The sequence below is a fragment of the Aquila chrysaetos genome, chromosome 12 (genome assembly GCF_900496995.4).
Source record: "Aquila chrysaetos chrysaetos chromosome 12, bAquChr1.4, whole genome shotgun sequence".
NCBI lineage: Eukaryota > Metazoa > Chordata > Aves > Accipitriformes > Accipitridae > Aquila > Aquila chrysaetos.
In genome coordinates, this window is record NC_044015.1 from 3,849,588 (window position 1) to 3,863,045 (window position 13,458).

Sequence of the window (13,458 nt, forward strand, 5' to 3'; positions counted from 1 at the left end):
ATTACAAAAGCAGGATGGAGATCAGAGCCTCAGGCTGTTTTATTGCCTGTTTCTGGCGGGTCCCTCCAGTACTGGTGGCCCCACGCTGCTGGGAGCACGGGGACAGAGGGCACGTGGGGTCCCTCGGTGGGACAAGGGATAGGAGCGGGATGGGGAAGGGGACGCTGGCCCTGTTCTGCCTGTCATGGCTCCACCCAGGGCGTCCCTGAGGCCGGCAGGCTCCAAGCGCTGAACTCCCCGGAGTCCGTGAAGTCCTTGGCGGCCACCTGGATGCGGTGGAGGGTCCCGGGTCGCACTCCCGTCAGGGTGTAAGATGTCTGCTCGTACGGCCCGATCTAAGGGTAGAGCGAGGTTAGGGACACCCATGGACCCGGGGGCCCGGACGCAGCCTTGCTCGGGGATGCATCCTTCAGCTCTGCCTCAGTTTACCCGCTGTGGGAGGGTGGGGGATGCAGCGGGGGGGTGGGCAGTACCGTTTTGGTGACAGAGCTCTCCCCCCGGGCATAGCGGATGCGATACTTCAGCGGGAAGTACTCCGGGAAGGGCCAAGACCCTGGTGGGCTCCACTCCAGCAGCAGCTTCTTGGTCTCCCCAGGGATGGGTGAGACCCGCAGGTCTTCGGGGGGGTCCGGCTTTACTAACGAAGCAGGGAGACAACGAAGGCGTGAGGTGCCGGCTGGGGGCTCTGGTACGGGGCCGCTGGGGACAGCGATGACGTGTCCCCCAGCCCCGTTGACTGAGCTGCGCAATCCCGGCTGCGGAGGTGGCCTGAGACCCAGCAAATCATTGCACTGATGTTTCCGCATCCCAAGTACGGGAGAAAACCGGAGGGGAAAGGCCCAAAGGAAGCCCCAGGGCTGGATTAGACCCAGGCGCGGAACGCTGCTTGGGAGGTGGGGGATTGAGTGCGAGGGGTCTGCGGGGACCCGGGCCCGTCCCAGCAGCACTCACTGACGTTCTCCAGGAGGAAAGGCAGGAGTCTGGAGGCAGTGCCCAGGGGGTTCACGGCCGTTACGTTCACCACGTAGGGGGTGAGGGAGAACATCTGCACGTCCCCGAAGGAGCAGCTCCGTGGCCCCGTGCGGACGCACTCGCCCGTCTCTGTGGCCCCCCACACGCCGTGCCTGGGGGGGGACGGGGGACGGGGAGCTGGACGAGGGGCAGGCTGCCCTGCCTGCGGCCCCACGTGCGACGCAGGGACGGGAGGGGGGGGCTCAGCCGGAGCTCGGGGCCCCCCCCCCACTGACCTGTACGTGGCCACGAAGTCAGTGTCCAGCAGCGGCTCGGGGGTCAGGACCCAGGAGCAGTTCACTGCCTGCGGATAGCTGATGGCCCAGCACTCGACAGCAGGCAGTGCAGGGGGATCTGGGGCAGGGGACAGTCATCACCCCGCTGCCAGCCTCCCCCAGGGGACCCCCCAGCCAGCAGCGGGGGTCACGGGGGGGGGGGGCCAGGGTCACCACTCACAGCCCAGCCGCAGGCAGATGGTGGCCCAGGTCTCGCCGGTGCCAGGGTGGTGGCAGCTGTAGCGGCCCTCGTGCACCAGGCTGGCGTTGGGGAGGGCCAGCCCCGGTGCAGGATACGTTCCCAGGACAGTCCCCCCCCGGCGCCACTCAGCCGGCCCCTCCGCTGCGGCCGGGCACCGCAGCAGCACCTCGGTGCCCAGGGTGCCGTGCTGCAGGGTGCAGCGGCCTGGGGGACATGGCAGTGGGCATGGGGTGCATCCCCTGGGGCAACCCCCCCCGTGTCCCCCCTGTGGTCCCCGGCAGGGGAGTCAAGGGGACACGCCGCGGCAGGGACAGGGAGGGGTAGGGGGTGACGCTGGGGCTGGAAGGGTCTGTGCCTCCCTGGGCCCCCCAACTCTGTTCCAGCAGCCCGGTGCCCCTCCCTCCCCAATGCCCCCAGCCCTCGTGCCTCTGTCCTTGGTCCCGTCATGTCCCCAGTGTCCCTATTCCTCCATCACCAGTCCCCCCATGTTCCCAATCCCTCCAATGTCCCTATACCTCTATCCTTAGATGCCCTGTAAGTCTGTCTTCGGTCCCCTCGGTGTCCCCAGTACCCCCTCAGCGTCCCCAGTACCCCCGATGCCCCTATAACCTCCATCCCTGCTCTCTCCATCCCCAGTGCTCCCAGTCTGCCCAGTCCTGCTGTCTCTAGTAGCCCCAGATCCCCCCATACCTCCATTCCAGACCCCTGGTCCCTCTATCGCTGGTCCTGCATGCCCCCATACCTCTGTCCCCAGCCCAACTGTCCCCAGCCCCCCACCCCATTCCTCCCAACCTCCATCCCAGCCCCCCAATCCCTCCCCAGTCCCCCATACCACTGTCCCCAGCCTACCCGTCCCCCAAGGTCGCCCCATACCTCCATCCCAGCTGCCCCAGTCCCTCCATCCCCAATCCCGCAAGCCCCCATACCTCTGTCCCCATTGTCCCCGTCCCCCCATACCTCCGTCCCCAGTGCTGCCCGCCGTGCCGTTGTAGGGAATGGTGCAGGTGGGTGCCACAAAAGCCACCACCCAAAGCCACTTCATGTCAGGGGGACTCAGCGGAGCTGCCTGGTTCCAGGGACCTGCGGGGACAAGCAGGATGGTCAAACCCCAGGGCAGGGGACAGCAGGGACACCAAGGCCACAGGTCCCCAGGTGGTCCAGGGACATGGCCCTAAAGCCAGGGGTTCAAACCCGTCTCCGGTCCACCCTACAGTGCCGTGCCTCAGTTTCCCCTCCGGCCTTGCCGCACGCCCTGGGGACAGGGGATGGTTTCTCGCCGCAGTGGCCAGATCCTGCTGCCAGGAAGGAGGAGGGGGCGGAGGCGGGAGCGAAAGCACCCTGTGTGACCGGGGTTTCCCACGGGGACCTGCAGCCGCCCCTGCGGTCCCGTGCCCGGAATCGGGGTTTCGAGTCACTCTGGGCCTTGGCCAGGGAAGGGGCCAGCGCACTTGGATGGCCCCCACCTCCCAGGGCATCTAGGGAGGGACTGTCCCTCACAGAGACCCCCCCAAAAACCCAGCCTGGGGGCTGAGCTGGGTTCCCCGCTGCGACCAAGCCGAGCACCACAGGGACCGATCCTGTCTTTGTCATCGCCCACCCTGGCCGCGGGCTGGCTCACCTTGGCTTTCCCCATGCCACGGACAAGGTGCTGCGGGGCCACCCCTCGCCCCCAACGCCCCCCTAAGCCCCCAGCCCCACGGGGAGCCCTGTCCCCTGTCACGTTCACCGCACCAGAGCCAGGCATCTGGGACCGGAGGCTCTGCCACCACCGGTGCGGGAAGCCGCAGCCCCGGTCGGCCTCAGCCCACTTCCTCGCGCAGGAAACACCGTCCCCGGTGGGGACCCGCCGCCCAGCGTGGCTCCACAGGGATTCCCACGCACGGGGCCTCTGCCTTGCCCCGGACCCGGAGGGATGCGGTTTTGGCTCTGGCCAAGAGAATTTCCACCCTTCCCATGCCACCGCCCCGCTTCCTTCACGGTCGCCCGCTCCCATCTGGGGACATCGGCGCTGGAGGAGACGATGGCACCGATCGCCTACCATCCCCAGCTCCGCCAACCTACCCCCCAGCCCCTGTGTCCCTGTGCCCACCCTTGTCACCCCAGAAACGAGCTGTCCCGTTGACGTGAGTATAAATACTTTATTGCTGCTGTGCTGGGGCGCGTGGGGCAGCAGGGGGGCTGGCACAGGCCCCCCAGGGCCGGCTGGGTGTGGGGGTGCGTGTGGCAGTGACAGGGTGCTGCCCGGAGAAGCAAAGGGGCACGGAGGGTGCTGTCACGGGCCTGGCCCCCCAGCCGTGTCACTGGCTGTGCCACCGAACCCTGCGACACTGCCGTGGTGGCAGGGGCTCATCTGCCCTGCTCCTGCAGCCGCTGCATCTTCAGGATCTGGCACAGGAGTCTCTGCACGTCCTCATCCATGTGGCCCTGGGGTGAAGGGGACATTGGTGGGGACGTCAGAGGGGACATCGGGGAGTCTCTGCGCGTGGCCCATGTGCTGGCAACCTTGCTGCCTCCCACGTGCGTACGAGCACCGACGTGTGGCTGGCTGGTGCCCCGGTGTCCCCAGTTCCCCCACAGCCACATCCCCATCTCACCTGCACCGCATAGAGCAGGTGGCTCCGGTACAGCGTCACCACCTTGCTGTGCCGCATTTCTGTCTCCTGCAAGAGAGCGAGTGGGTTTGAGCACGGGGCCGGGGGCTTGTGGAAGCCCAGAACCCACCAGGCGACGGCCACAAGACCCCCCCGCCACCCACCGCCAGCTTCTCCTCCAGCGCACGGATCCTGGCCTGGAGCGCAGCAGCGTTGGGGGGTGACTGCGGCGGTCCCCGGGACTCGGGGAGGGCGTTCAGGGCTTCCTTCAGCCTGAAGACCTCCTTAGAGAGCTCAGTGATCTGCACAGCGCACAGAGGTTATAGAGACGCAGGGACCCCTCAGCCCCAACTCCCCTGGGGTCCACGCATGGCCGTGCCCGCTGCCACCCACCCCCGGGTGGCCCCTGCGCCCAGGCAGGGGCAGAGCTGGGGCTTTCCCACCCCACCCCTTCTGCCCCCGGTTTCAGTCTCAGCTTGGGGAGGAAAAAAGGGGAACAGCCGGGAGAGCGGCAAGTCCGCACGCAGGGCTGCGCGCGTGTCCGTGTTTGCTCTTATGTGTGCAAGGGTGCACGTCCGTGCAGGCGCGTGCAAGCGTGTGCCAGCACGCGCGCTTGTGCGTGCACATGCACGTCCACGTATGCACTTATATGCACGTGTGCACGTACACGTGTGCACGTTTGCGAGCGCATCTCCCCTGCGAGCCGGCCAGCTCAGCTCACCCGAGCAGCACCCGGGCCACCCGTTTCCCCTCCCAGGAGCCCCTCGCTAACCCCCGACACCTCCTCCCTGTCCCCTACCTTCCTGTCCCTGTCCCTGACCAGCCGTGCCGAGTCCTCGGCGTGGCCGTGGAGCTCCCGCAGCCGCCGCGCCTCGTCCTGCGCCTCCGCCAGCTGCTTCTGCGCGGCGGCCAGGCGCTCCTCTGCCGCCTGCCGCTCGCTCTTCATGAAGAGGGCCTGCCGCTGCACCCGAAACACCTCCTCGCACGTCTTCTCGTGCCGCCGCGACAGCTCGTCCAGCCGCTGGGCCAGCGCCGCCGCCTCGGCCCGCAGTCCCGCCTGCGCCGCCTCGTGCTCTCCCCGCGGCACCGCCGCCGCCAGCTCGGCCTCCAGCCGGGCGGCCTCGCGCCCCTTGGCCTCCGCCGCCGCCTCCAGCCGGGCCGCCCGCTCCCGCAGCGCCTGCGCCTGCTCCTCCAGCGCCGCCGTGGCCCGGGCGTGCTCCTCCCGCAGCACCCGGCCTTCCGCCTCCGCTTGCGCCTGCCGCAGCCGCGCCAGGGCCTCCTCGTGCTCCCGACGCCCCACCGGCCGGGCGGCCAGCTGCTCCCGCAGGGTGCCCAGCTCGGCTTCCCTGCGACCCAGCGTCTCCCGCAGCTGCCCCAGCTGAGCCGTCACCTCCTCGTGTTGCTGCACTAGCTCTGCCACCCGTCGCTCCAGCACCCCCGGCTCCGGCTCGGGGCCGCCGGCCGCCCGCCAGTCCCGCGTCTTGGCCTCCAGCTCCCGCCGCAGGGCCTCCGCCTCCGCCTCCGCCCGGCCGCAGCGCTCCAGCAAGGCCTCCTTCTCCCTCGACGCCTCCTCCAGGGAGGCTCCCAGGGAGGCCGTCACCTCCGCGGCCTCCGCGCCGGCCTCCAAACGCGCCTGCAGCTCCTTCACCCGCTGCTCCCGCTCCTCCAGCGCCGCCTGCATCTGCCGCAGGGCTGCCCGGGCCTCCGCCAGCTCAGCGCCGGCCTCCAGCTCGGCCGCCGAGGAGGAGGTCTGCGTGTGCGGCACCCGCAGCTCGCCCAGCGCCGCCTTGCACTCGCCCCAGGTCCAGGCTGGCTCCTCGGCAAGCCGCTGCGCCGTACTTCCCTCCCCGATTTGCTCCGGGGTTTGCTCCGACGCACCGGTCTGCCTCTCCGGCTGCCCGCCGGCCTCGTCCCTTGTATCCGTGCCCCGCGGCGGCTCCAAGCGCTGCGCCCGCAACTGCTCCAGCTCACGTTGGAGGGCATTGTAGAGGCTGGCGGGCACGAAGTCCCCTGGGGTGGACGGGTTGCTCTCGTCCCGCTCGTAGTTCTCCAGCACCTGCCGAGGAGATGGTGAAGCCACCAGGGGCCAGGGGCAGGGAGGGACAGACTGACAGACGGAGACTTGCCTGTATTTTCTCCCTCAGCTCCTTGTTCTGCACGGTGAGGGACTGCACCTGCCCCTGCAGCGTGGCCAGCAGCTCCTCGGCCGAGGGGCTCAGCGTCTTCTTGGAGAGCAGCAGCTCTGCCCCTGCGGGGCACAGGGACTCCGGTGCCATGCCCACCCATGCCCCCACTCCCCGCTGCAGGGTACCACCTCCCCGAGGGCTGCCCAGCCCCATGGGGACCACCTTGGGAGGCCGGCAGGGACCTACCTGGGAACTCAAGCGGGTCTCCCTCCTCATCCTGCAGTGTCTCGATGTCATAGCTCGTGTTCTCCTTCTCATTCTGGGGGTGCAGAGTGGTGGTCAGCCCCCACGCACCCCAGCCCCTGGCACTGCCAGCTGCTACCCGCACCTACCTCCAGTGAGGACAAGCGGCTCCGCAGAGCCTCCACCTCCTTGCCCAGCCGCTCCTTCTCACCATCCCGCGCCGCCAGCCGCTCCTCCAGCTCCTGGATCTGTGGGGCAGGACACAGGCACGGGGTCCCCTTCGCTCCCACCAGAATCCCAACAGCATCCCCGAGCACCAGGACCCCTCAAGAGAGCTGAGGGCACCCATGACCTCTTCGCTGGCCTCACCTGCTTCTCCATGGAGCGCAAGGAGCCCTCGTCCAGCTCTGCCCGCTAGCAGGACACAAAGAGAAAACAGGGAGGGATAAATGCTCTCCCCATCCCTCCTGTCCCTTCTGCTCCCAAGGGACGTGGTGGCATCTGCCCAGCGACCCTGCGGCTCACTGGTACCTCCCGTCTCTGCTTCTCCTGCTGCTCCAGGCCCCGGATCTTTTGCAAGAACTGGGCCCGCTCCTGCCGCAGCCGCACAATCTCCTCGTAGGCATCCCGGTCCTCCTGCAGATAAGCAGCTGCCAAGCCTCAGTGCCAGGCACTGCCAGCCCCCTCCGCGCTGTCGGCCCCCTCCTGCTCATCCTCACCAGGGGGGCTGTGGCAGGCTGAGCCCAGCCAGGCTCAGTGGCAGCTCTCCAGGCACCACGTGCCCCCACGTGCGAGCCACACTCCAGGGTGTGCAGGGTGCTTTTTGACACCAGAGAGAGCAGGAAAGGCTCTGGCAGGGCATGGACCCCCCAGTGCCAGCACAGCCCCCCAGGTGAGGGGTGTTTTGGGCCCACAGGGTGGATAGACAGGGGCTGATAGCCTCTGCCCTGCCAACAGCATGTGCTTGAGGCCTGGGGTGCTGCATGCACCCCGGGAGTGGGGACAAAGCCTCCACTGCAGCTCAGGCCAGCCCGTGAGCATCACCTCCACTGAAGGGGCGGGCAAAGCTGGAGAAGTTTGCCTGAGCCGGCCATGGTTTGGCTACCCTGCGCCTGCCAAGCTGGGTGCGGACATGGAGCTGAGGGGGACCCCTCTCTCACCTGGCTGGGGGTGCCCAGGGGAGGCAGAGGGGCTTTCCTCTTCCTTGGGGTGCTGCTCTTCTCCCTGACGGATAACTGGCTGGGCGAAGACGTCTGCAGAGACACCAGGGTAGAGAGGACATTACATATAAAGTGGCTTTCCTCCTTCCTGACCCATCGACACCTTGGAGAGCCCCAGGGCTCCTGGGGACCCCCCACCCCAGGGGCTGAGGCCAGGCCAGCCCTGATGAGAGGTGGGCAGCCAGGCAGGCCCTCACCTGGGACGTCTGCTCGGCTGACTCCTCTTCTGTGGGGCAGAGCAGGAAGAAAGAGAAATTCGGGAGGTGTAGGGGATCGTAGGGGTGGGCACAGCAGGCAGAGCCCACGTGGGTGCAGGGGCACCCCTGCACGTGCTCATATGGGGGTGGGCACTCAAGAGGCACAAACACACACACGTGTGCCCAGGGGCCACATGTGCATATAAGGGACACACGCAGACAGACAAATATGGGGATACACGTGGATGTGTAATCACAGGGGTGCACACCCATGTGCGGACACAGGGAGACACGTGCACACAGACAGGCACACACAGACATGTACAAACACATTGGCTGATACACACATGCACTTATTCCCCCATGCTTGCAAACACGTGTGAACATGTACATGCAAGCATGTGCAGACACTGAGACAGGCAACCAAGGCTCAGCACCACCTCCCAGTCCTCGGCCGGCAACGGCATGGGCGAAGGCACCCCCAGCGCATGGGAAAAGGGGACATATGCCCCCAATCCTTGCTCAGCCTCTTCCAGCCATGGGTTAGAGACAGCTGTGCCCCAAAGCACCCTGCAGGGTGAAAACACCCCCGTGGGTCCATCCCCTGTGGACAAGGAGCACCAGGGTGGCACGGCTGCCTTACCGCTGGCCCAGGACTGGCGTGGAGCAGCTTCTTGCAGGAAGTGCTGGATAAGAGCGTTGCCCGTGGCCAGGCTGTAGTGCGTGGCATCGTGACCTGTGGAGTCCACCACGGCCACCCGGGCACCAGCGTTGACGAGCACCTCCACTGTCTCCACGCTGCCATTCTCGCAGGCCAGCATCAAGGCTGTCCTGAGCAGAGTGGTGAGAGCAGAGGTGAGGGGGCCCATTCCCTCCGTCTCGCCGTCCACCCCCAGTCCCCACCAGTGCAGACTCACCTCCCCTGCAGGTCCCGGCTGTTGACAGCCGCGCCGCGGTGCAGCAGGTACCGGCACAGCTCTGAGTGGCTCATCTTGGCAGCAAGGATCAGCGGCGTGGAGCCATCCTGGGCAAGGTCAGGTTGGGTGAGGATGTGCAGACGAGGCTCAGATTTCCCCATGGGGCACCCTGCTCCCGTTACCTCCCAGACTTCCACATCCCACTTCATGGTGTGTTTTCACCCCAGGAACCCCAGGTACTGCCAGCTGCTGCATTCCACCCCAGAAGCTGCTGCATTTCAGAGGCAGCCCCAGCCCGGTCCCTTGCTGCACTGCGCAGCATGGCAGGGTGAGGAGCAGAGAGATCTCACCTTGTCCTTGATGTTCAAGGGAGCCTTGAAATCACAGAGGATCTCTGAGCACGAGATGCAGCCACTGACCGCTGGGGAGAAGGACAGAGGCTGAGCACTCTGCCTCCCATGGGGACACGAGCAGGATGGGGCTGGCACTGTCCCCACTCACCTGCGTGGTGCAGTGCTGTTCGGCCGCTGCCGTCGGCCACGTCCACGGGGCAGGAGGCCTGAGGGAGAGAGCCTGGGTTACAGGAGGACAGGGGACAGACAGACAGACTGCTCGAGTGGACGTGGCTCCTTGGCATGGTGGAGGGATGAGTGGGTGCCGGGCAGCACCACACAGTGCCAGGAACCACCATGCCAACCACCACCACTGGTGAGGGAAGGGAGTTCAAGGACAGAGAGGACACCTCACTGGCACAGCACCCTCCCTCCCTTGCAGCACTGTGCTCCCAACCCCGGTACCTGCAACAGCTTGCTGACGCACTGTGGGTGGCCATGCTTGGACGCCAGATGCAGGGCAGTGTAACCTGGGGAGAGGGACAGATAGACGGGTCAGAGAACAGGCAATGGGTCTGTGGCAGAGGGGACCAGCTGGGTGACAGACAGACGGATGGGCACACAGGAGGATCTGCTGGACTGGGGCTGAATAGGAAGGGGACATCCCCAGGAGCACCATCAGTCAGTGCTTGAGTCCCCGTAGGAAGCTGGGACAAGTTACAGCCACCACAGGTGTGGCCATCACCTCTGTCCCCTCAGCCTCAACTGCTGGCAGGGTGGGAACAACCAGGGAGCACCGGTGGCCCTGGGTGGTCCACGGCGTTAGCCAGGGGCACGTGTCGGCCATGCCCTCACCCGAGCTATCCTTGGTCATGGCATCCACACCGTGAGCCAGCATGGCTTCGAGGCAGTCCACGTTCCCCCGCATGGCGGCCAGGTGGAACCTGCAGGAAGACCATGGGCTGTTGGACTCATGTCCCTGGCCCCCAGCCTTGTCCCCAGCCCTGCGTCCCCGGTGTCCCAGGAACGTGGGTCAGCACTTACGCGGATTTGCCCTCCGAGTCCAGCTTGGTGGGGACCAGGCCCTTGCGGACGAGGAGAGATGTCACCCTCCCGGCATCATTGTAATCCACAGCTTGCAGGAGCTTCTCATCGTTCTTGGTCCAGTCCTGGCTCTGCAATGAAGCCAAGAGGAGGCTGTGTTGGGTGGGCTGTCCCCAGGGAGAGGTGCTGGGCTGGGCTCAGGTGCCTGTCCTCATCCCTACCCCTGCTGTCTTCCACCCATCCCTATCCCTTGGGTGGCCATCTCTGGGCAAACCCCTTTCCTGGGTGCTGTGGTGCCTGGCCCCCAGGTATGGAGGGTTTAGCTGGGACAGCTGCCTGGGGTGAGGATCCTCTTCAGCCCCCGCCCAGTTTGCAGCTCACAGACCAGGAGATCTACAGAACTGCCCCAGTTTAGCTGTGGATGAGCCAGCCTGTGACTGGCTAGGATTTGGGAGTGAGCTGACACTGCCTGGTTGCCCCTACCCCAGGGTTTGACCCCAATGCTAAACACAGCCAGCACCCATGAGGTGCCTGAGCCCCATCCCTGCCCAGGTGTCCCCACTGACCCTGTTCACAGTCCTGCTTTGCTCCCCACCAAGGAAGGGACCAAGCCAGGGCGAGCACTGTTGGCAGTGAGAGCAGGTCCCCTGGGATGGCTCCAGCCTCCCTGGGATATATGGGGCACAACGCTGTCCCCAGCCCTGCGCAGGATTGGGGCTGGGTGGGGGCTTGCTGACCCAGTGGTCCCACACATCCCCATCCCGAGGGAGCGACGCACAGCGGGACAGGACCAGCACGGAAAGCCCTGGGTTCACCCCGCAGCCTGTGACGACAAACCGGAGCTCTCTGCGGCCGCGGCGGCAGGAAATGGATGTCACCTTTCGGGAGCTGCTTGCATCCTGCCCCTCGCCAGCCTGGTGCCCAGTGCCAGGCACAGGACCTGTGCCACTGTGCCCGCCTGGTGCCCCTGCAAGACCCTTCAGCCCTGCAGGGCCAGTGGACCCCATCCAGGGGCAGGGAATAAACCAGTTTCTCAGGGTTATTGGGCAAACTGGGAGGGTGGTGCCCGCCCCCCCCCCACACCCTTGTCATGCAAGGGCAAAGCAGGTTGGAGGGGACGCAGCCGAGCCCCGGGATGGGGATGGGGATGGAGGGCGGCCAGGTGGGTTGGGGGTGACACGGCTTACCCCGGAGGACGTGACCAAAGGGGACCGGAGATGGAGGACAGGGACATACCGCGAAGGAGGCAGCAGCACAGAGGCAGATCTGCTTCATGGTGTTGAGGAGGAGGCGGCGGGCAGCCATGCATCCCTTGCCCCCCGCCTGGGCGAGGGCAGGCTGGGGCTCCAGGCCGTGGACCCCAGACCTCAGCTCGGTCCAGCATTGCTGCCCGGGCGGGGGCCGGGTCCTGCCGCAGTGGGAGCCAGGATCCGCCTCCCTCCATCCCTCCGTCCCTCCTTCTTCCCCTCCTTCCCTCCCTCCTCAGCATCCAGAGCTCCAGGCATCCCCGCATCCCTGCCACGGAGCAGGTACCAAGGTCCCAGTCAGGGAGCAGCACCCAGGCTGGTCCCAGTTAAAGTGTAAGGGGTTGGGGTGGGGGGCAGCTTTCCCACCCCAAGGTGAGGCAGCAATGCACCCCCAAATGAAGGGGATGAGCATCCTTCTGACACCAAGATCCTACTCCCCAGAGGGGGATGTGGGACCCCCTGCCCTGGGGCCAACGGCGGGGCAGGACCCCCTGCCTGCATTGCGGGGGCTTGGCAAACTCCCCTTAAGGAGAGAACCCCAAAATGGAAAGGATCCCCAGGCAGCTGTCCTGGAAGAGCCCTGGAGGCAGCAGGACAGCAGGAGCCTCTCACCCCTCCACACTCACAGAAGTGTCCAGGGCAGTGTGGGGAAACTGAGGTACAGAGCACCCTGAGCAGGGCAGGTCCACAGACTCCAGGTGAGGGACTTCAACATGCAACCACGTGTCCCCAGCGCAAATGTCCACCCAGTGCTGCCATAGGCACTGGGGACAGCACTGTCACCCTCTGCCCCTTGTGGAGGATGGTGAGAGCCTGTGGCCCCATGCCAGGCTGGTGCTGAATAATTGAGGAGCATCGACATGCTGGTTCCACCGCCTGTGGCAGCTGGAAAGCTGGCAGCCATCCCCAAGAAGGGGACAGCGCAGGGACGTGGGACCTGCTTCCCTCTCCCTGCTGCTGCCTTTTTTCCTTTGCTCTGCCCCGCTCCCAACAATGGCCCTGGGAGCACCCTTGGGTACACCGGGAGCTTGATCCCACCAACCAGGGTGCCAGTGCCAACCTCCATGGGGCTGCTGTCCCCATGGTGAGCAGCCAGCCCATGTCCCGGGGCAGGTTGCCATGTCCCTGTGGCACTGGGGACATCCTGGGGAAGATCCCCATATCCTCATGTCCCTGTGAAACTTGGGACATCCCGGGGCAGGTCCCCGTGTCCCCATGGACATTCCAGGGCAGGTCCCTGTCTCCCTGTGAAACTTGGGTCATCCCAGGGCAGGTCCCCATGTCCCCGTGGACATCCCCGGGCAAGTCCCCGCGTCCCCAGGTCCCTGGGGATGGCACTCACGTCTGCTTTCTTGAACTTGGCCTTCAGGCTCTTCATGACGGCTCCAGCCTCAGCCCCGTGGCATCCGGACGGGGGACAGCCGTGCTCGAGGGTCTCTCCCCCACCGATATCGGCTCAGCCACCCCCAGACCCGCTGCTCCCAGAGCCCCGTCCTCGCCTGCCGTCTCCCCACCAGCCACAGCGCCCGGAGAGGCGGGGGACCAGACGTGAGGGAGTTGGGTTACGGCCTGGCTGCGGCTGCGGTTACAGCTGGCAGCACTGGGGCAGCCGGGGGGGGGGGGGGGGGGGGACAACAAGCCCCGCTTGGGGTAAGGGGGTGTCTGCTTGCACCCCTGAAATGCCCAGGCACAGGGAAGCGAGGGGACATGACACAGCAGGGCCAGGCCCAGAGGGCGAGCTGGGGGGTATGAGGGCAGCAAGGTCAGGCGCCTTGGCCCTCTCAGGAGTCTGGGGCTGCAGGTGGTGAGGGGCACAGCTGGACCCCGACCCCTGCCCTTCCCCGGCACCCATGCCCTTGCTGGCACCCCCTGCCCTTCCCTGGAACCCCCTGCCCTGCTTCTCCTCCCCCCTGCCCCTTATCACAGCCCTGGAAGTCGGGGGGAACAGTCCAGGCCTGACAAGATGAGGACAACCAGCCCCCCGCCCTGCCCTCCTTCTCGCCCGACTCAAAGATGGCGGCGGCGGCGCCCCCCCCCCCCCCCCCAGGGCGTG

The 13,458-nt window shown here is 66.4% G+C and overlaps 2 protein-coding genes across 4 annotated transcripts; both read right to left on the bottom strand.

Annotated features, from left to right (window-relative positions):
* Positions 1–44: 44 nt before the first annotated feature.
* Positions 45–3,287, bottom strand: EBI3 (Epstein-Barr virus induced 3). Its single transcript, XM_030033396.1, has 7 exons — positions 3,220–3,287; positions 2,446–2,568; positions 1,468–1,692; positions 1,248–1,365; positions 952–1,124; positions 474–637; positions 45–335 (listed from the first exon to the last, which is right to left on the bottom strand). The coding sequence occupies exons 1-7, from the start codon at positions 3,230–3,232 to the stop codon at positions 183–185; spliced, it is 969 nt and encodes a 322-aa protein (XP_029889256.1). The 5' UTR covers positions 3,233–3,287; the 3' UTR covers positions 45–182.
* A 319-nt stretch (positions 3,288–3,606) lies between these two features.
* Positions 3,607–13,392, bottom strand: ANKRD24 (ankyrin repeat domain 24). Of its 3 annotated transcripts, none has more exons than XM_030033289.2 (19): positions 12,748–13,392; positions 10,159–10,289; positions 9,970–10,058; positions 9,580–9,644; positions 9,284–9,341; positions 9,133–9,203; positions 8,783–8,889; positions 8,509–8,696; positions 7,866–7,894; positions 7,609–7,701; positions 6,974–7,084; positions 6,818–6,862; positions 6,598–6,696; positions 6,452–6,524; positions 6,206–6,327; positions 4,879–6,135; positions 4,244–4,381; positions 4,083–4,148; positions 3,607–3,912 (listed from the first exon to the last, which is right to left on the bottom strand). In XM_030033289.2, the coding sequence occupies exons 1-19, from the start codon at positions 12,781–12,783 to the stop codon at positions 3,835–3,837; spliced, it is 2,856 nt and encodes a 951-aa protein (XP_029889149.1). In that variant the 5' UTR covers positions 12,784–13,392; the 3' UTR covers positions 3,607–3,834. The 3 variants fall into 3 exon arrangements, with proteins under 3 accessions (XP_029889149.1, XP_029889148.2, XP_029889147.2); XM_030033288.2 differs by lacking the exon at positions 12,748–13,392 and adding an exon at positions 11,395–11,448 and having other exon boundaries at positions 6,980–7,084; XM_030033287.2 differs by lacking the exon at positions 12,748–13,392 and adding an exon at positions 11,395–11,448.
* Positions 13,393–13,458: the final 66 nt, after the last annotated feature.

What these genes read in the sequence shown, in the direction of transcription:
- EBI3 (XM_030033396.1), bottom strand. An exon ending in CATCTGCCTGCGGCTGGGCT is followed by an intron (nt 1,366 to 1,467) that starts GTGAGTGGTGAC and finishes CCCCTGCCCCAG; the next exon opens with ATCCCCCTGCACTGCCTGCT. An exon ending in TTTCCTCCTGGAGAACGTCA is followed by an intron (nt 638 to 951) that starts GTGAGTGCTGCT and finishes CTGCTTCGTTAG; the next exon opens with TAAAGCCGGACCCCCCCGAA.
- ANKRD24 (XM_030033287.2), bottom strand. Translation starts at nt 11,433, where the DNA reads ATGAAGCAGATCTGCCTCTGTGCTGCTGCCTCCTTCGCG. An exon ending in GACTCGGAGGGCAAATCCGC is followed by an intron (nt 10,059 to 10,158) that starts GTAAGTGCTGAC and finishes GTCTTCCTGCAG; the next exon opens with GTTCCACCTGGCCGCCATGC. An exon ending in TGCGCTCCATGGAGAAGCAG is followed by an intron (nt 6,697 to 6,817) that starts GTGAGGCCAGCG and finishes CCTGCCCCACAG; the next exon opens with ATCCAGGAGCTGGAGGAGCG.